Source organism: Lithobates pipiens, unplaced genomic scaffold (assembly GCF_037356315.1).
Source record: "Lithobates pipiens isolate NorthernLeopardFrog02 unplaced genomic scaffold, aLitPip1_a1.2 Scaffold_30, whole genome shotgun sequence".
Lineage (NCBI taxonomy): Eukaryota > Metazoa > Chordata > Amphibia > Anura > Ranidae > Lithobates > Lithobates pipiens.
Genome location: NW_027507791.1, coordinates 33,155,475 through 33,176,365, shown reverse-complemented (window position 1 = coordinate 33,176,365; position 20,891 = coordinate 33,155,475). Strand labels below are relative to the sequence as shown.

At 48.5% G+C, this 20,891-nt stretch overlaps 1 protein-coding gene across 2 annotated transcripts in view; it reads left to right on the top strand.

Annotated features, from left to right (window-relative positions):
* Nucleotides 1-20,891, top strand: part of ITGA10 (integrin subunit alpha 10) — a 95,581-nt gene that overhangs the window by 42,372 nt on the left and 32,318 nt on the right. For both annotated transcript variants that reach the window (XM_077463985.1, XM_077463986.1), the window contains 10 exons: nucleotides 3,721-3,869; nucleotides 5,882-6,032; nucleotides 6,356-6,521; nucleotides 8,648-8,721; nucleotides 12,246-12,390; nucleotides 13,539-13,687; nucleotides 16,106-16,249; nucleotides 16,605-16,808; nucleotides 18,389-18,519; nucleotides 18,965-19,131. In XM_077463985.1, the coding sequence (XP_077320111.1) occupies nucleotides 3,721-3,869; nucleotides 5,882-6,032; nucleotides 6,356-6,521; nucleotides 8,648-8,721; nucleotides 12,246-12,390; nucleotides 13,539-13,687; nucleotides 16,106-16,249; nucleotides 16,605-16,808; nucleotides 18,389-18,519; nucleotides 18,965-19,131 (1,480 nt within the window). The remainder of the gene's footprint in view (nucleotides 1-3,720; nucleotides 3,870-5,881; nucleotides 6,033-6,355; nucleotides 6,522-8,647; nucleotides 8,722-12,245; nucleotides 12,391-13,538; nucleotides 13,688-16,105; nucleotides 16,250-16,604; nucleotides 16,809-18,388; nucleotides 18,520-18,964; nucleotides 19,132-20,891) is intronic.

Sequence of the window (20,891 nt, the reverse complement as noted above, 5' to 3'; positions counted from 1 at the left end):
ATGTCTGCAGTCTCTGACCGTCTCCTGTACTATGTCTGCAGTCTCTGATCATCCCCTGTACTATGTCTGCAGTCTCTGATCATCTCCTGTACTATGTCTGCAGTCTCTGACCATCCCCTGTACTATGTCTGCAGTCTCTGATCATCCCCTGTACTATGTCTGCAGTCTCTGATCATCCCCTGTACTATGTCTGCAGTCTCTGATCATCTCCTGTACTATGTCTGCAGTCTCTGACCATCCCCTGTACTATGTCTGCAGTCTCTGATCATCCCCTGTACTATGTCTGCAGTCTCTGATCATCCCCTGTACTATGTCTGCAGTCTCTGATCATCTCCTGTACTATGTCTGCAGTCTCTGATCATCTCCTGTACTATGTCTGCAGTCTCTGATCATCTCCTGTACTATGTCTGCAGTCTCTGATAATCTCCTGTACTATGTCTGCAGTCTCTGATCATCTCCTGTACTATGTCTGCAGTCTCTGATCATCTCCTGTACTATGTCTGCAGTCTCTGACCTTCTCCTGTACTATGTCTGCAGTCTCTGACCGTCTCCTGTACTATGTCTGCAGTCTCTGACCGTCTCCTGTACTATGTCTGCAGTCTCTGATCATCCCCTGTACTATGTCTGCAGTCTCTGATCATCTCCTGTACTATGTCTGCAGTCTCTGACCATCCCCTGTACTATGTCTGCAGTCTCTGATCATCCCCTGTACTATGTCTGCAGTCTCTGATCATCCCCTGTACTATGTCTGCAGTCTCTGATCATCTCCTGTACTATGTCTGCAGTCTCTGACCATCCCCTGTACTATGTCTGCAGTCTCTGACCATCTCCTGTAATATGTCTGCAGTCTCTGACCATCTCCTGTACTATGTCTGCAGTCTCTGATCATCTCCTGTACTATGTCTGCAGTCTCTGATCATCTCCTGTACTATGTCTGCAGTCTCTGACCATCCCCTGTACTATGTCTGCAGTCTCTGACCATCTCCTGTAATATGTCTGCAGTCTCTGATCATCTCCTGTACTATGTCTGCAGTCTCTGATCATCTCCTGTACTATGTCTGCAGTCTCTGATCATCTCCTGTACCATGTCTGCAGTCTCTGATCATCTCCTGTATCATGTCTGCAGTCTCTGATCATCTCCTGTACTATGTCTGCAGTCTCTGATCATCTCCTGTACTATGTCCGGTCTTGGTCTATTGTCTGTAGCATTACATACACTTTATATAATGTGTGGCCCCTCAGTGATATCGGGGACTGCACGTATCTTGACCACCGCTGGTCTCAGGAATCCAAAATGAAAAAGAAGGTCAATTCTTGTTACTCCGGACCTGTCCCTTTAAAAAAAAAAAAAAGAAATCTGTAAACTTTCTCTGTGAAGCGATTTCCATGTTTGCACATGTATGAGTACCTAGCGTGTCACCCCTAATCCTCGGATCCGGACGCTTCCTGTGTGGTTTGCCAGCTGCGCTCCGTGGGCTTTATTTAGAAACAGACGCTGATGGCTGCAAATTTACACGAATGACCCAAGGCGTAAATAAACCACACGCATCTGTGAAGTGGAGGAGTCATCAGGAATGAGACAATGACACACACACACATTCTGACAATCATCAACGTTCTCGGATATCGGGTGGTTTGGGTGGCATAGGGGTCATGGTGGGTGCCTCCGGCGCGGTTATAAGCAACCTGCTTCAAAAGCGAGGCTCCTGAGGTTGAAGCGATTGTCAACGTTTGCAATGCAGACCGAAGGTATGCGCATGTCTCGTTCCACCACATACCTCAATATTGTGCTCTATTTGCACTATACACCAGCGGTTCTGGATGTGCGCCCGGCTGATGGGGCATAAAGAATTGATTTGCATGGCTCCACCCACTGTTTTAGAAATGAGGCGCAATCCTCTTAATTTTGGGACATGTGAAAAAAATGAAAAATTCTGAAAAATCCTTCCTCTGGTAAATAATATTATGCAGCCACTGTGCCCATCAAATACAGCCCCTTTGGTGGGCACAGTGGCTGCATTTGATGGCAAAGTGGCTGTATTTGATGGGCACAGTGGCTGCATTTGATGGCAAATACAGCCACTTTGCCATCAAATGCAGCCACTGTGCCCACCAAATACAGCCACTTTGCCATCAAATGCAGCCACTGTGCCCACCAAATACAGCCACTGTGCCATCAAATGCCGCCACTGTGCCCAGCATATGCAGCCACTGTGCCCAGCATATGCAGCCACTGTGCCCAGCATATGCAACCACTGTGCCCAGCATATGCAGTCACTGTGCCCAGCTTATGCAGCCATCGTGCCCAGCATATGCACCCACTGTGCCCATCATGTGCAGCCACTCTGCCCACCAAATGCAGCCACTCTGCCCACCAAATGCAGCCACTCTGCCCACCAAAAGCAGCCACTGTGGCCAGTATATGCAGCCACTGTGCCCATCAAATACAGCCACTTTGCCATCAAATGCTGCCACTGTGCCCACCAAATACAGTCACTGTGCCCATCATGTGCAGCCATTGTGCCCACCAAATACAGTCACTGTGCCCAGCATATGCAGCCACTGTGCCCAGCATAAGCAGCCACTGTGCCCACCAAATACAGTCACTGTGCCTATCATATGCAGCCATCGTGCCCAGCATATGCATCCACTGTGCCCATCATGTACAGCCACTGTGCCCACCAAATGCAGTCACCGTGCCCACCAAATGCAGTCACCGTGCCCACCAAATGCAGTCACCGTGCCCACCAAATGCAGTCACCGTGCCCACCAAATGCAGCCACTGTGCCCACCAAAAGCAGCCACTGTAGCCAGCATATGCACCCAGTGTGCCCACCAAATACAGCCACTGTGCCCATCATATGCAGCCACCATGTCCAGCATATGCACCCACTGTGCCCATCATGTGCAGCCACTGCGCCCACCAAATACAGTCACTATGCCCATCATATGCAGCCACTGTGCCCACCAAATACAGTCACTGTGTGCATCATATGCAGCCATTGTGCCCACCAAATACAGTCACTGTGCCCATCATATGCAGCCACTGTGCCCACTGAACCCCCCATTTGCGGTGCCTGCGGCTCTGGCAGCACCCCCAACCCCCCCTCCGCATGTGCCTCCCTTTAGACCCCCTGGCACTTACCGCCAGGCAGCAGCTCCTCTCCAAGTGCACCAGAGCAACGGCAACCTCCACTCCAGCGCGTGTCTCCTCCGCACCTCTTCGTAAGCGCCAGTCATCCAATAGGGTGGCCTGACGCTTTGGCCAATCAGGAAACAGGTCTGTTGCCCTGCCTCCTGATTGGCGAGGAGGAAGGTTAGTGTGAAAATAGCGAAAATGAATTCACTATTGTTACACAATTGGGTGGGATCATGGCGCACTTCTCTGTCCGAGCCCACCTTATTTTGAAGCCTATTAGAGCCTCTGGCTCTAATCAGGTGCATCAAAAATACCACCCCCTCCTGCCCGCGCCATAAGAATCCATGCGTCCGGCGTCCTGCAAGGGGCCAGGCTCATGGATGAGGGGGCGGTGCCCGTGCGCCCACAATGCATGGGCCGTGTGATAGAATGAGACATATGATACCTTATTGTTCTACTAGATTCTGTTGGAGGGCTTTTTTTACTCCTTTCTCACCTACGTGATTAGACTGTCTCATTGGAAACGGAAAAAATAAATCGTGAGCACATTCATATTTTAACTTTTAACTCCTTCTGGACAGGTAGGGGTGTTGCAGTATGGGGAAGTAGCTGTGCACGAGTGGTCTCTGAAAGACTATACAACTTCTCGAGAGGTGATAGATGCTGCCAAGAACATCAGTCGCCAAGAAGGACGGGAGACGAGGACAGCATTTGCCATACACAAAGCTTGGTATGTCCAATAGCAGGGGCTTGCATATTTTAGGGGCTGTAATGGGCATGCGAGGGGTCCCTGTGCAAAATCTAAACCAGTCATTACTCTATTTTTTTTCCCTGAATCATACATTTGCCAACCTTACCTATGACTTCTCAGAAATTAAGAGATGCTACCAAGAACATCAGTCACCATGATGGAGAGGGCTTGTATATTTTAGGGGCCATAATGGACATGTAAGAGGTTCCTGTGCAAGATCTGAACCAATCGTTACCTCATTGCTGTCCCCTAAACTATACATATGCCAACCTTATTTACTACACTACTGTAACAATAAGGTAGGGGTCTTACCGTATGGAGGGGGTGTGGTGGTCATGAGTGTTTTTAAAGACTTTATAACTTCTCAGGATGTGGTAGATGCAACTAAGAAAATCAGTCGCAAAGAAGGACAGGGTTTGCACATTTTAGTGGCCATAATAAGATTTTACGTGTTCCCTGTGCAAGAATTGAACCCCCATTGCTGTCTCCTTAATCATACACATGCAAACCTTTACCACATTACTAAAACAACAAGGTCGGGGTCAAGCAGTATGGGGGTGTAGTTGTGCATGAGTGGCTTCTAAAAGAATATATGACTTCTCTGGTGGTGATAGGTGCTGCTAAGAACATCAGCCACAGGGAAGGATAGGGCTCAAATTTTTTTTGGGGGGGCCATAATGGGCATGTAAGTAGTCCTCAGTATAGGTGGTCTCTAAAAGACTATACAACTTTTTGGGAGTTAATAGATGCTGCCAAGAACACTAGTTGCCAAGAAGGACAACTGATATTTTAGGGGTCATATTCAGCATGTAAGGGATCCATGTGCAAGATCTGAACCAACAGTTACCCCCATTGCCATTCCCTAAATCATATATATACAACCCTATTTACTACTTTACTGTAACTACAAGGAGGTAGGGGTCTTGCAGTATGGGGATTAGCAGCTATGCATGACTGGTCTCTAAAAGAATATATGACTTCTAAGGTGGTCATAGATGCTGCCAGGAACATCAGCCACCAGGAAGGATAGAGCTTGTGTATTTAAGAGGTCAGAAAAAGCATGCAAGGGGTCCAGTGGAAGATCTAAAAAAAATCCGTTATACCCATTGCTGTCCCCTAAATCATACATATGCCAGCCTTGTTTACTACATTGCTGTAGCTACAAGGTAGGGATCTTGCAGTGTGTAGCCATGTGTGAGTGGTCTCTAATAGACTCTACAACTTTGCAGGTGGTAATGGATGCTGCCAAGAGCATCATTCGCCAGGAAGTAGAGGGCTTGTATATTTTAGGTGCCACAATGGACATGTAAGGGGTTCCTGTGCAAGATTTTAACTGGCCCTTACCCCTTGAATCATACATGACAACCTTATTTACTGCATTTATGTAACTATAAGGTAGGGGTCTTGCAGTTTGGGGGTTTAGTCATGCACAAATGGTCTCTAAACGGCTATACAACTTCTCAGTAAGTTGAAAGATGCTGCTGAAAACATTAGTCACCAAAAAAGACGACTAATATTTTATGGGCCATAATGGGCATGTAAGTGTTCCCTGTGCAAGAATTGAACCAACTGTTACCCTCATTTCCCCCCCTCTGAATCATACATATAACAACCTTATTTACTACATACTATAACTACAGGGCAGAGGGTGTAGCTGTGCATGCTTGGTCTCTAAAAGACTATATAACTTCATAGGAATCATCAGTCACTCAGAAGGACAATTTATATTTTAGAGTCCATATTCTACATGTAAGGGGTCCCTGTGCAAGATCTGAACCAACTGTTACCCCCATTGCCGTTCCTTGAATTAATGTTCACAAATCCTTCCTCTGGTAAATAATAATATCCAGCCAATAAAAGTAGGGGGGAAAAGCAGAATAAATGAGTGTGTATAAAGTTCAGCACCTCTATTAGATGCCTATGAAATATTTTTTTTAAGGTTCTTGAGGTAATGATGGGATTATATGTGACCCCTGGTCTACCCCTTTCAGCTCGGAAGCTTTTAGCCCTGAGAGGGGTGGAAGAGAAGGTGCAACCAGGCTCCTCATTGTTGTGACTGATGGAGAATCGCATGATGGTGATGAGCTGCCCCTCGCTTTGGCCGAATGTGAAAAGCGTGACATCACCCGCTACGCAATCGCGGTAAGTGACTATATTACGAAGTTACCTGCTGTTCTTTGCTGGCTGACTACACAACAATATGCTATTTTCCACAATTTTATAGCATCATTCATTTTAATGCCACATGTACCCCTGGGGTACCGTTCTCATAAATGTGTAATTGAACAGACAATGATTGTAACAGTTTTCTTTCTTCTACATACAGTAGATATAGAAATAAAAGTTATAACTCAGAATGAACAGACTGCATGTAAGCTGATCCTGCCTATGACTGCCCTCTGTGGGATTCATACACACATGGCATCTCTGACCTGGACACTCAATGTGTTATTGTTTTCCTCCAGGTCCTCGGAAATTACATGAGGAGACAGCAAGACCCCAACTCCTTTATTAAAGAAATTAAATACATCGCCAGCGACCCCGATGAGAAGTATTTCTTCAATGTGACGGATGAGGCCGCACTGAATGACATTGTGGATGCCCTAGGGGATCGGATCTTCAGCTTAGAAGGTGAAAACACACCCAATGATGACAGTCATACATGTAACTGTGACATCACAATGCTGCCTGTGACAACACAATACCTACTAGGGCATCATCAGAGCTGCTGATAGGGGAGGGGGTACAAGCAGTTCACCCCTCTACTAATCAAATATATTTTAGCATGAAGACATGCTGAGGTGAATGGTTTAAGGGTCCAAAGCTAAGGGGTGCAAGGAGAGCGCAGAGCTGAGCAATTCAATGTGAGTGCAGAGTTGAGTAGTGCAAGGTGGGTGCAGAGTTGAGTAGTGCAAGGTGGGTGCAGAGCTGAGTAGTGCAAGGTGGGTGCAGAGCTGGGGGGTGCCAGCGAGATATAGCTGAGTAGTGCAAGGTGGATGCAGAGCTGGGGGGTGCCAGAGAGACGTAGCTGAGTAGTGCAAGGTGGGTGCAGAGCTGGGGGGTACCAGAAAGACGTAGCTGGGTAGTGCAAAGTGGGTGCAGAGCTGGGGGGTGCCAGCGAGATGTAGCTGAGTAGTGCAAGGTGGGTGCAGAGCTGGGGGTGCCAGAGAGACGTAGCTGAGTAGTGCAAGGTGGGCGCAGAGCTGGGGGGTGCTAGAGATATGTAGCTGAGTAGTGCAAGGTGGGTGCAGAGCTGGGGGGTGCCAGAGAGACGTAGCTGAGTAGTGCAAGGTGGGTGCAGAGCTGGGGGGTGCCAGAGAGACGTAGCTGAGTGGTGCAAGGTGGGTGCAGAGCTGGGGGGTGCTAGAGAGAGGAAGCTGAGTAGTGCAAGGGGGTGCAGAGCTGAGTAGTGCTGGGCGGTGCAGGAGGAATGTAGCTAAGTAGTGCAATGTGGATTCAGAGTTGGGCGGTGCCACAGGGATGGAGATTAGTACGAGGTGGGTGCAGACCTGGGTGGTGCAAAAGGGATGCAGAGCCGAGTGGTGCAAAATAGGAATCGGAGTTAGGCAGTTCACAGGGGTCGTAGAGCTGGGTGGTGAACATGGGGCACACAGCTGGGTAGGACACAGCGGGCGCACAGCTGGGTGGTGCACAGGATGTACAGAGCTGAGTGGTGCACAAGGAGTTCAAAGCTACATGGTACACAAATGGTGCAGAGCTGGGTGGTGCACAGGAGGTGCAGAGCTGGGTGGTGCACAGCGGGTGCAGAGCTGGGTGGTGCACAAGCAGTGCAGAGTTGGCTGGTGCACAGGGGGTGCAGAGCTGGGTGGTTCACAGGGGGTGCAGAGCTGAGTGGTGCACAGGGTTTTCAGAGCTGAGAGGTGCACAGAGGGTGCAGAGCTGAGTGGTGCACATGGGGTGCAGAACTGGGTGGTGCACAGTGGTTTTCAGAGCTGAGTGGTGCACAGTGGTTTTCAGAGCTGAGTGGTGCGCATGGGGTGCAGAGCTGAGTGGTGCACAGAGTTTTTAGAGCTGAGTGGTGCACATGGGGTGCAGAGCTGAGTGGTGCACAGGGTTTTTAGAGCTGAGTGGTGTACAGGGGCTGCAGAGCTGGGTTTGTGCACAGGGGGTGAAGAGCTGGGTTGTGCACAGGGGGTGAAGAGCTGGGTTGTGCACAGGGGGTGCAGAGCTGAGTGGCACACAGGGGGTGCAGAGCTGAGTGGTGTACAGGGGGTGCAGAGCTGAGTGGTGTACAGAGGGTGCAGAGCTGAGTGGTGCACGTGGGGTGCAGAGCTGAGTGGTGCACGTGGGGTGCAGAGCTGAGTGGTGCACGTGGGGTGCAGAGCTGAGTGGTGCACATGGGGTGCAGAGCTGAGTGGTGCGCATGGGGTGCAGAGCTGAGTGGTGCACAGGGTTTTTAGAGCTGAGTGGTGCACAGGGTTTTTAGAGCTGAGTGGTGCACAGGGGGTGAAGAGCTGGGTTGTGCACAGGGGGTGAAGAGCTGGGTTGTGCACAGGGGGTGAAGAGCTGGGTTGTGCACAGGGGGTGAAGAGCTGGGTTGTGCACAGGGGGTGCAGAGCTGGGTTGTGCACAGGGGGTGAAGAGCTGGGTTGTGCACAGGGGGTGAAGAGCTGAGTGGTGCACAGGGGGTGCAGAGCTGAGTTCCTACTCTGACACCATGCTATTAGTTGAACATTAATTGCAAAAAACAACCCTTCTCTATAATACACAGATTGTGATCAGTGTTTCCTCCCCAGGGACTCACGGCACCAATGAAAGTTCCTTCCAACTGGAGATGTCTCAAGTGGGCTTCTCGATTCACGTTCTGGAGGTGAGAAAATCGGAGAACCTGCCTTTTACTACTAACAAACATCTGCAAAAATTCACAAATCTATCAGGTGGAGCTAAACCAACCAATACGAGTCCCATGATCGTAAGGGGCAGTAAACCCAACATACCAGAGATTGTCCTCTAAAGGGAAAATCTGGCCAAAAACCTTTGTTTTACTGTATTTATGAGCAGATGTGGGGTGTTATAACTTATTCTAGGTTATTGCTATCTGTGGCACCATTGGGAAAATTCTCACTCACTTCCTGTCTTGGTGACCCCCAAATGTTAACATGGGAATCATCCCAGTGGATTCCCCTCACTTTTTGTCAATTTGAAGAGTGTTTCCCATAGACAGCATTTAAAATGACAGGTCTTAACCCTTCCAAGGCCCAGTCCTATCTTGGGCATGCAGCATCATTTAGGTATCCCCCCCCCCCCCACCCAGCCTGGCTGCCCCTGGCCCACCCCTTTCATTCTTTTGTATTTCAGTTCTTTCAGTCATGGAGGTTCAGCATTTTCAAATTCAGCCTACCTAGGAATGCCCACTCCTCCACACTGACATCCACCAATCAAGGCATGTTTATATTTGCATAACTCCTCCCAAGAGGAGCCCACTGCTTGCATCAGGGCTGAGGACTCTTGAGAGGGATACTGAGGCAGGTAGGTCATGGCTGGTGGGAGGGGCTGGCAGGGTTGCTGCGCATAGCTTCCTGAAAACATCATCATCGCACCCTGCTGGCCCCTCCCACCAGACATGACCTGCCTGCATTGCATAACGAAGTACAGGGACCCAGTGATTACATATAACAAAGTATGTAATAGAAAGGGAAAGTTTTTTGTTAAAAACATTTTGGTAGCATGTTGATGAAGGGGAGGGAAGAAACTTAAGACTTCAGCTTTTACTCTTCCTGCTGATATGCAAATGATACGAGTGGGCCCTGAGCGATGACATTTGCAATATTTGTATATAAGTGTCCACATTCCAAGTCGTTAAACAACGTCTCAGTGGTTTATGAGGGACAACTGTGTGTAAGTGGATGCCGGGTGTTCTGGCACAAATGTCTTTCATCGCCGTCCGAGCAGACGACACGCGTTTAAGGTCATGATTCATGTCGGGAACATATTTGTTATACGCATAACTACAAGCTGTTTTCAGGACTGTGACACGGCAGCCGGAACATCTGCTAAAAACCCGACTCCAGGCAAAACTTTTTTTTTCATCTTAGTGGGATAAGAATTAGAACCATCTGTCCATGCCTGTGTCTCCGTTCAGTTGATTTTGATTCACTTCCTGTGTTGGTGACCGCTGCAGGAAATGAGGGGAATGGGCATTACCTGGACAGAAAGACTCAGACTACAATACAACCTAAAAAAAAAATTCTAACCTACCTAAATATCCAAAATGGAAAAAAAAAAACGTTTTAGATTGATTTGGGCTTTAATAAAATTTAGTGAATGGTTAAATCTCCAGGCTTTTTTTTTTTTGGTCTGTGTGTCCATTTGCAAAGATTTGTCTTCACTTCCTGTCCCAGAGACGCAACAGGAAATGTGAGTAAATCTTTCCGAAGTGAGGAGAAATTCCCTCTTAGACAGTTGCCACTGGAACAAGTATCCCATAGACCCCCCCAACTGTCCCGGATATCCCGGGACAGTCCTGTATTTTGGCCGATGTTGTGTCTCAGGCCATGTCCTGGGATCACAATGTCAACCTTGTTTGAGTTACTGCACATGTAACACGAAAGGGCATTATTTGGGAGATGAGTGGATGGTCCCAATATATTTAGAGGTGGGCTCTGGGTGGAACCAACCCACAAAGGGGAAGTGGAGGGTGGTGGACCAGACATTTAAAGACAAGTTCTAGGTGGGAACAACCCATAAAGTGGATGTGATGGGTGATCCAAACTTATTTAGAGATGGGGTGTTGGTGGGACCAAACCCGTCAGGTGGATGTTATGGGTGATCCTCAAATATTTAGAGGTGGGTCTGGGTGCGATCAACCCATAAATTTGATGTGATGGATGGATATTTAGAGAAGAGATGGGAATAACCCTTAAAGTGGATGCGATGGGTGATGCCCAGATATTTACAGGAGAGGTCTAGGTGGGGCCAACCCATAAATTGGATGTGATGGGTGGTGCCCAGATATTTAGAGGAGAGGTAGGACAGACCCATAAACTGGATGTGATGGACGGTGCCCAGATATTTAGAGGAGAGGTCCGGGTGGGACCAACCCATAAAGTGGATGTGATGGGTGGTGCCCGGATATCAGATATGTAGAGGAGAGATCTGGGTGGGACTAACCCATAAATTAGATGTGATGGGTGGTGCCCAGATATTTACAGGAGAGATCTGGGTGGGAATAACCCATAAAGTGGATGTAATGGATGGTGCCCGGATATTTAGAGGAGAGATCTGGGTAGGACCGACCAATCCATAAATTAGATGTGATGGGTGGTACCCAGATATTTAGAGGAGTGGTGGGAGAGAGACCCATGAAGTGGATGTGATGGATGTTGCCCAGATATTTTGAGGAGAGGTCTGGGTGGCGCCAACCCATAAATTGGATGTAATGAGTGGTGCCCAGATATTTAGAGAAGAGTTCTGGATAGGACTAACCTGTAAAGTGGATGTGAATGGTGGTGCCAAGGTGGGATGAACCCATAAAGAGGATGCGATGGGTGGTGGCCACGTATTTAGAATGGGGTCTGGGTCGGACCCACTCATAAAGTGGATGTGATGGGTGGTGCCCAGATATTTAGAGGAGAGGTAGGACAGACCCATAAACTGGATGTGATGGACGGTGCCCAGATATTTAGAGGAGAGGTCCGGGTGGGACCAATCCATAAAGTGGATGTGATGGGTGGTGCCCGGATATCAGATATGTAGAGGAGAGATCTGGGTGGGACTGACCCATAAATTAGATGTGATGATGGATGCCAGATATTTAGAGAAGAGTTCTGGATAGGACTAACCTGTAAAGTGGATGTGAATGGTGGTGCCAAGGTGGGATCAACCCATAAAGAAGATATGATGGGTGGTGGCCACATATTTAGAGTGGGGTCTGGGTCGGACCCACTCATAAAGTCGAAGTGATGGGTGGTGCATAGATATTTAAAGGTGGGGTCTGGGCGGGACCAAGCCATGAAGTGGAAGTGATGGATGGTACCCAGATATTTAAAGGTGAGTTCTGGGTGGGACTAGCCCATAAAGTGGGCATAATTTGGATGCGTCCACCCAGAATGTGGGGGAACAATATGGTAACCATTGGTCGAGTTAATAATATGCTGGGATACGGGACCATATTGTTGTTACGTATGGTGTCCCCATTGGATGATTTCCCATCTATTCCTGTTCTGGTGACTACTTTAAAATCCAATTCCTTTTAAAATTAGAAAAAAATGTTTTGGCTTGAGATACGTCCCTCCAACAGCAGAGCTCACCGAGAGTTTGTTGTCCCTATGTCTCTTCTAAGCCCCGCTATGATAGTATAATCTACAGATTTATCCCTGCTTTTGGTCCCCGTAGGATGGGATTTTGTTCGGGACAGTTGGAGCGTACAACTGGGATGGGGCCGTGCTGAAGGAATACAAGGACAGCCGGGTGATGCCTCCTCGTACAGCCTTTGAGAAGGAGTTCCCAGTCAAGATGAAGAACCACGCTGCTTACCTCGGTACGCTGACATTTTGGCACTGGGCCGGGGAGCTAACACTTCATACAAGGCCCTTTTAGTGGGCAGAGAGCAAAACTGTAATCCCACATCTGACACCATGTTCTTTTCTCTAAACAATGAATGTATCGTCTCAATACAGACTCTCCGGTGTCCAGAGTTAGCCAGCGTTAGAGGAGGCACTGAAGGTGAAGATACATTATAGAAAGCTATGGCAGTAGAAATTATTGTTACTGCAACATATTATGGGACCTGGAGATGCCCACCAGGGCTATCGGGAAAAGGGGGAAGAGGTATTGAAACCAACCAAGCCCCCAATTTGTGCTAGACACCCTCCGAAGCTTACTACCACTTCCCTCTTATTCCACTCCAGCCTCTACTTGACCACAGCAAACAATTTGCATGGTACCTGATCCCCATAATGGAGCCCACCAATCACCAGACCAGCCCCCAGCACTGTCACATTGGTTATGGGGGGTTAATCCCCCATAACGGAGCTCGCCTATCACCAGGCCCCAGCACTGTCACATTGGTTACGGAGGGTTGATCCCCCCCCCCCATAACGGAGCTTCGCAATGACCAGCCACCCAACATGGTCACCTTGGTCATAAGGGCTTGAACACCCCATAATGGAGCTCACCAATCAACAGTAGCAGTGGTGTGGTCATTAACTTTCAGGGGCATTGCCAAGGATTTGAGAGGTGGTGAAACTGTGCTAGAGGCACCAGGGCCAGGCAGAGGGGTAGGTAGGAGAGGTCATAAGGGCTTGAACACCCCATAATGGAGCTCACCAATCAACAGTAGCAGTGGTGTGGTCATTAACTTTCAGGGGCATTGCCAAGGATTTGAGAGGTGGTGAAACTGTGCTAGAGGCACCAGGGCCAGGCAGAGGGGTAGGTAGGAGAGGCATCCACTTTGGGAACCTTAGCAGAAGGGAGGCTCAAAATGGGTAGAACCTGCAACCTATACTACTAAATAGTTCACAGTCCTTGGGGGCAGGGGGTGCAGTTTGGCCCTTGGGCCTTAGGTGCTGTAGGACCTTGTCCCAGTACTGATGGAAATCACAAGGTGGGGGGGTGGGCTTTACATAAAAATAGGAGCAGGGAATAGCATAAACAATACCCCATTTACCTTCTGATCTCGCTCCCCAGGTTATACAGTTTCCTCCATCACACTTCGCAGCGGAAAAGCTCTGTACGTGGCCGGAGCCCCCAGATTCAAACACAGGGGCAAGGTCATTTTATTTGAGATGTCCAGAAAAGGAGACCTGACCATCTCTCAAGCCCTGGTGGGGGAGCAGGTAAGTAAAAAGATGCCAAAAACGTTAGATTTTTTATTTTTTTTACAATGTTTTTATTAGTAGATTCATAAAAGATATACGGGAACGTAAAATCAAAGTATTCAAAGAGTTACTTTCACCCAAGGCTTTGGTAGATCGCCATCTTTAGATCTTCTCCATTGCAGAACCGTTGACTGAATAAATAGAGCTGCGAGGGAGATATTTATAGGCAATGCGAGGAGACAAAAAAAAAGTATAAAATGTCTCTATTAAAAAGAGTTACTGTTTATTCGTATTTGTATTAATTTCCTTTTTGGTGTGGGTATTTTTAAAGGCCGATATACCAGAGATTTAGAACCTCTGTAGATCTGGAGCAGGGATGTACTGGCCATCAGGACTACTGGGAGTTTCCCAGTGGGCCGATGGCTCAGTGGGCCACTCTGATGTAAAGGGGCTGCTGATGGGACACTCTGATGTAAGGGACTGCTCATGGGACACTCTGATGTAAGGGGGCTGGTGATGGGACACTCTGATGTAAGGGGGCTGGTGATGGGACACTCTGATGTAAGGGGGCTGCTCATGGGACACTCTGATGTAAGGGGGCTGGTGATGGGACACTCTGATGTAAGGGGACTGCTCATGGGACACTCTGATGTAAGGGGGCTGGTGATGGGACACTCTGATGTAAGGGGGCTGGTGATGGGACACTCTGATGTAAGGGGGTGGTGATGGGACACTCTGATGTAAGGGGGTGCTGATGGGACACTCTGATGTAAGGGGGTGCTGATGGGACACTCTGATGTAAGGGGGTGCTGATGGGACACTCTGATGTAAGGGGGCTGGTGATGGGACACTCTGATGTAAGGGGGCTGGTGATGGGACACTCTGATGTAAGGGGGCTGGTGATGGGACACTCTGATGTAAGGGGGCTGGTGATGGGACACTCTGATGTAAGGGGGCTGGTGATGGGACACTCTGATGTAAGGGGGTGCTGATGGGACACTCTGATGTAAGGGGACTGGTGATGGGACACTCTGATGTAAGGGGGTGCTGATGGGACACTCTGTTGTAAGGGGGCTGGTGATGGGACACTCTGATGTAAGGGGGCTGGTAATGGGACACTCTGTTGTAAGGGGGCTGGTGATGGGACACTCTGATGTAAGGGGGCTGGTAATGGGACACTCTGATGTAAGGGGTGCTGATGGGACACTCTGATGTAAGGGGTGCTGATGGGACACTCTGATGTAAGGGGTGCTGATGGGACACTCTGATGTAAGGGGGCTGCTGATGGGACACTCTGTTGTAAGGGGGCTGGTGATGGGACACTCTGATGTAAGGGGGTGCTGATGGGGCACCCTGATGTAAGGGGGCTGGTAATGGGACACTCTGATGTAAGGGGGCTGGTGATGGGACACTCTGATGTAAGGGGGTGCTGATGGGACACTCTGATGTAAGGGGTGTTGATGGGACACTCTGATGTAAGGGGGCTGGTAATGGGACACTCTGATGTAAGGGGTGCTGATGGGACACTCTGATGTAAGGGGGCTGGTAATGGGACACTCTGATGTAAGGGGTGCTGATGGGACACTCTGATGTAAGGGGGCTGGTGATGGGACACTCTGTTGTAAGGGGGCTGGTGATGGGACACTCTGATGTAAGGGGGCTGCTGATGGGACACTCTGATGTAAGGGGGCTGCTGATGGGACACTCTGATGTAAGGGGGCTGGTGATGGGACACTCTGTTGTAAGGGGGCTGGTGATGGGACACTCTGATGTAAGGGGGTGCTGATGGGGCACCCTGATGTAAGGGGGCTGGTGATGGGACACTCTGATGTAAGGGGGTGCTGATGGGACACTCAAAATGTAAGTGGGCCGGTCTGGATGAATTCCAGGGCCAAATTGCTGTCCCAGTCCGGCCCTGATCTGGAGGGACCTATTTGTGGTGGGCTTCACCTTCTTCTTTTGTGTGGTACTCAAGGTCCTCTCCTTCTGTAGATCTGGAGGGTACCATACATGGTGGCCTTCATCTTTTCCTTTATTGTGGCACTGAATGTACTCTCCTACTGTAGATCGGGAGGGATCCATCTGTGGTGGGCTTCAACTATTCCTTTATTGCTGTAATCAATGTCCTCTCCTTCTGTAGACCTGGAGGGGCCTGTTTGTGGTGGGCTTCACTTTTTCCTTTATTGTGGTATGGTCCTCTCCTTCTTTAGATCTGGAGGGATCTATTTGTGGTGGGCTTCACTCTTTTCGTTTATTGTGGTACTCAATGTCCTCTCCTTCTGTAGATTTGCAGGGATCCATTTGTAGTGGCCTTCACCTTTTCCTTTATTGTGGTATTCATTGTCCTCTCCTGTAGATCTAGAGGCTTCCATACATGGTGGGCTTTATCTTTTCCTCTATTGTGTTACTCAATGCCCTCTCCTTTGTTCCTCCCAGATTGGCTCGTATTTCGGCAGCGAGGTGTGCCCAGTGGATGTTAATAGAGATGGGGTCACTGACGTCCTCCTGGTGGCTGCTCCTATGTTTCTTGGACATCATCACAAAGAAGCAGGACGAGTTTATATCTACAGGGTGGGGCAGGTAATGCCAAATAGGACTCCTCTAGAACCAATAATATGGAAAATGTTTCCATGAGTCCGCCAGACGCTTGTGTATAAATTTTAATTTTAGCCCCTTTGAGGACCACTCTGCATGCCGAAACTTAATGGGACTTCAAGGAGACGTCTACTAAGAAATCTATGGAGGCTACCATTACCTCTTCTTCATAAAGCCCATGAAGTCCCATCTCCTGGTCTGCATTATGTGGTTTAGGAAGTACTAATACCACAGGATTAACATGATAGGCAGGCAACTAGCATTGTTAGAAGGACAGGACAACAATGGTAGCCTACATAATTCTCATCAGTTTCTACAATGTCCTCACCTATTCATGCAGGTGCTCCTGACCCTGAACGGCACGCTCCACGCTGACCGCAGACTGCAAGACTCCCGCTTCGGTTACTCCATGGCCAGCGCCCCAGACCTCAACCATGATGGGTTCAATGATGTGGTGGTGGGAGCCCCGCTGGAGGACAACCACCGGGGGGCAGTGTACATCTACCATGGGCGCGGCAACACCGTCCTGCCATCCTACAAGCAGGTCAGTCATCGCATGAAAAACACTTAGGGGTCTGTTCATAGAAAATTTCCATTGCCATTGGTCCAGCGAATTGGCATATATGAAAAAAAACTAATTTTTGTTGGCTATTTTCCTGAATAAATGTTCTTTTATTATGGCCACTAGGTGGAGCTGAGAAGAATAGGCAATACATACATCTTTGTTACAAGAGATGCAATGTAACAAGCTTAGAGAACGCTGAAGGGAATTAGCAAATAAATGTAACGCATGGTTGCTTAGTCCCCTCATTCTCTACAATTGTTACATTGTTACTGTGCATGTGCATTATTAAAATAGGCGGGGACACTGTTATCCCAGGACATGCCCCGAGACTTGCCATTATTGGAACTGAGGACTATCCCAGAAAATCCGGGAGATACCATCGTAGGAACCAAGGACTATCCCAGCAAATCCCGGACATACAATTGTAGAAATTAGGGACTATCCCAGCAAAATTCGGGACATACAATTGTAGGAACTAGGGACTATCCCCGCAAATCCGGGACATACAATTGTAGGAACTAGGGACTATCCCAGCAAATCCGGGACAGACCATCGTAGGAATCTGAGGACTATCCCAGGAAATCCGGGACAGTTGCCATCTATGTAATCTACATAACTGCCATACAAACCATTCTGTTGTAACATCAAATTGTAATGTGATTAAAAAGGACATTTCCTTTTTAATCTGAAGCCAGATAGACTATAGAAGAGTGATGGCAGAAAAAGACCAGGTGGTCCATCACATCTGCCCCTCCATTATATATTTTTCTAAATGTAAGTACTTCCTTGCAACTACAACAACCTCAGAGGCATTCCCTATACCAGTGATGGCGAACGTCGGCACCCCAGATGTTTTGGAACTACATTTCCCATGATGCTCATCCACTCTGCAGTGTAGTGTAGCATCATGGGAAATGTAGTTTTAAAACATCTGGGGTGCCAAGGTTCGCCATCACTGCTCTATACCATTTGTGAATAGACCACACCCATAAATCTAATTTACTGCCTCTATGATTGGCTGATGTCTGGTTCCCAGCAGATTTACCCTTATTGTAACACTAGGGTTGGTCATGTGATTGTAGTAGGCAGACCCTCCCAGTGCCGGGACAAGGTCATCCAGCGCCCAGGGCAAAGATGCCAAACTATGCCCCCCTTTCCCTTAGGGTTAGGGTCAGGGTGCCCCCTACCCCTGCAATAAACCATTGCGCCAGGGGCAGCCGCCCCCTCCTGCCCACCCCTTGTCCCAGCCCTGGACCCTCCCACTGAGCACTTACGGAAATTGACTATAGTGGACTGTCCCAGTACCTCCAGGACATAAACAGGTAAGAATCCCCTATGAAGTGTGTTAAGAAACTTGTAAAGTGTAGAACAGAGCTGGAAATTCAGTTTTCCTTCGCCAGCAAAAATGGTGTTTCATGTTCAATGTAAAGAATTGGTTTGAATGAAGTATCTACCTAACACACATCAGCACAGTGCCGTGTAGCCAAGCTACGAATGCCGTCCCCTTTAGTCATGTGACCAGCACTTACTGTCTCCCTTCTCTTATGTCCACCTTACAGAGAATAGACTCCGCCTCCTTTCACCATGGACTCACCTACTTTGGCCGCAGCGTGAGCGCACTGATGGACTTGGACGGGGACAGCCTGGTGGACCTGACAGTCGGGAGCCAGGGGGCAGTGGTTGTGCTCAGGTACTTACCCAGAATCTAAGACCTGTACTATGAATGGGGTAAAATAAAAAAATGGGGTTTCAAAAGCTGACTTCATCTGCGTTCCTCTCCAGAAGGACAGCACCATCTTTGTTCAGGCACCATCCAGGGTCACCATCTACTTCCTGGACTGAGATGCCTACCCAGAGATGATGCAATCATGTAAATCCTGGTGTCTGTGCAGTTCTTGGCTTGCTGCAAAGTTACAATGTACAGTCTGATCACTGGGTGGGGGACTGAGTAAATGCTTCCTCTTGCTGCAGCAGACCGAGGACATCATCTCAGTCCAGGCAAATTCAATGGCTGGAGCTCAAGCCTGGCTTTTAATAATACATGGTGGTCCTCGTACAGCACTCAGTTATCAGTACAGGAGGGGGCGGAGCTGAGAATTGCCTCTATAAGGGGGTGTTTTGCTTCTTTCTTGCAGGTCGCAGAGTATCGTGCGGGTCAACGCCACCCTCCAGGTGACCCCGTCCTCCATTAACATGCTGCAGAAGAACTGCGAGCGGAAGCGCAAAGAGTCCGTCTGCCTCAATATCACCGTCTGCTTCTCCGTCAGCTCCAAGTTACCCGAAAAATCGGACATTCGTTTCGGTCAGTACCGCCATGTTTACTCCTGTAGAGAAAATCTCCAGTTATACAGCCAGCTAGTCTGCAGGAAGAAAGGTGTGTCCCTCAGGTTCAACCAGCTGCTTATGGAAGCAGGAAAGGAGCCAGCCCGACCTCACAAAGGCACTCGGATTATTAGGACTAAAATATTCCCATACTATTTTTCAGTAACTATAGGGAGTCCATAGCAATTCGCCCAGTGAAAGTGCATGTACACTCCTTCCGTAGGAATGGGGACAAAAAACAAATGTTATGAGGCTAGTCCCTGTGCTGATCAAATGTTTTTAATTGATTTAAAAGAGAAAATACCACATTTAGCCACTAGATGGAGGTAAGTATCATGGGAGTTTAATGCTTAGCACCATCTGGTGGCCAAATGCAGCATTTTCCCTTTTAAATTAACGAAGGACATTCAACAAGCACAGGAAATAGCCTCCTAATGTTAGAGGCAGGGTCTGGGCAGGACCAACCCATTAAGTAGGCATGATGGGGGGGTTCTGCTTAGTTAGAGGAAGGATCTGTGCAGAGCCAACCAATAAAGTGGGCTTGATGGAAGGTTTACGCTTATTTGGAGGCAGGAACAAGAAAAAGTGGGCATGATGTGGTGGTCCCTGCTTATTTAAAGGCTGGGTGTGGGGGCGGGACCAACCCATAAAGTTGGCATGATGGGTAGTCCTTGCCTTTTTTAGTGTCGTATACAAACCCTGCCTCTAAATAGGTGGGGACCACCCATTATGCCCACTTTATAGGTTGGTCCCGCCCAGACACTGCCACTAACATTACTAGGCAATTTCCTGTGCTTGTCGATTGTTTTCCATTGATTTAAAACAGAAAATACCATGTTTGGCCACTAGGTGGAGCAAAGTAACAGTGATACTTAGTACCATCTAGTGGGCAAATTAAGTAATTAAAGCAGAATTACGCCCCCCCCCCCCCCCAGCAAAAAAATAAGAGTCAGAAGCTACCGTGGCAAGGTAAAGGCTTTATTTGCCAGGACCCAGGGTCCATGGGAGCTTTCTGCTTATTTAAAGGCAGGATCTGGGCTCAACCAACCCATAAAAAGGACTTGATGGGAGGATCCCGTGTATTTAGAGGCAGGACTAACTCATTGAGTGGGCATAAAGGGAGGTTCCTGCTCTTTTTGAGGCAGGATCTGGGCAGGGCCCAACCTTATATGATGGGCGTGAGGGGAGGTTCCTGCATATTATATAACCCATAGAGTGGACTTGATGGGAGGTTCCTGCTTATAGAGGCAGGATCTGGGCTGAACCAACCCATAAAAAGGACTTGGTGGGAGGATCCTTGCGTATTTAGAGGCAGGGCCAACTCATAAAGTGGGCATGATGGGAGGTTCCTGCGTATTTAGAGGCAGCACCAACCCATAAAGTGGGCATGATGGGTGGTTCCTGCTTATTTAGAGGCAGGATCAGGGCAGGACCAACCCATAAAGTGGGCATGATGTTAGGTTGCTGCCTATTTAGAGGCAGGATCTGGGCAGAACAACCCATAAATTGGGCATGATGTGAGGTTCCTGCTCTTTTTGAGGCAGGATCTGGGCAGCATCAACCCATAAAGTGAACATGATGGGAGGTTCCTGCTTATTTAGAGGCAGCACCAACCCCTAAAGTGAGTATAATGGGAGGTTCCTGCTTATTTAGAGGCAGGACCAACCCATAAAGTGGGCATGATGGCTGGTTCATGCTTATTTAGAGGCAGAATCTGGGCAGGACCAACCCATAAAGTGG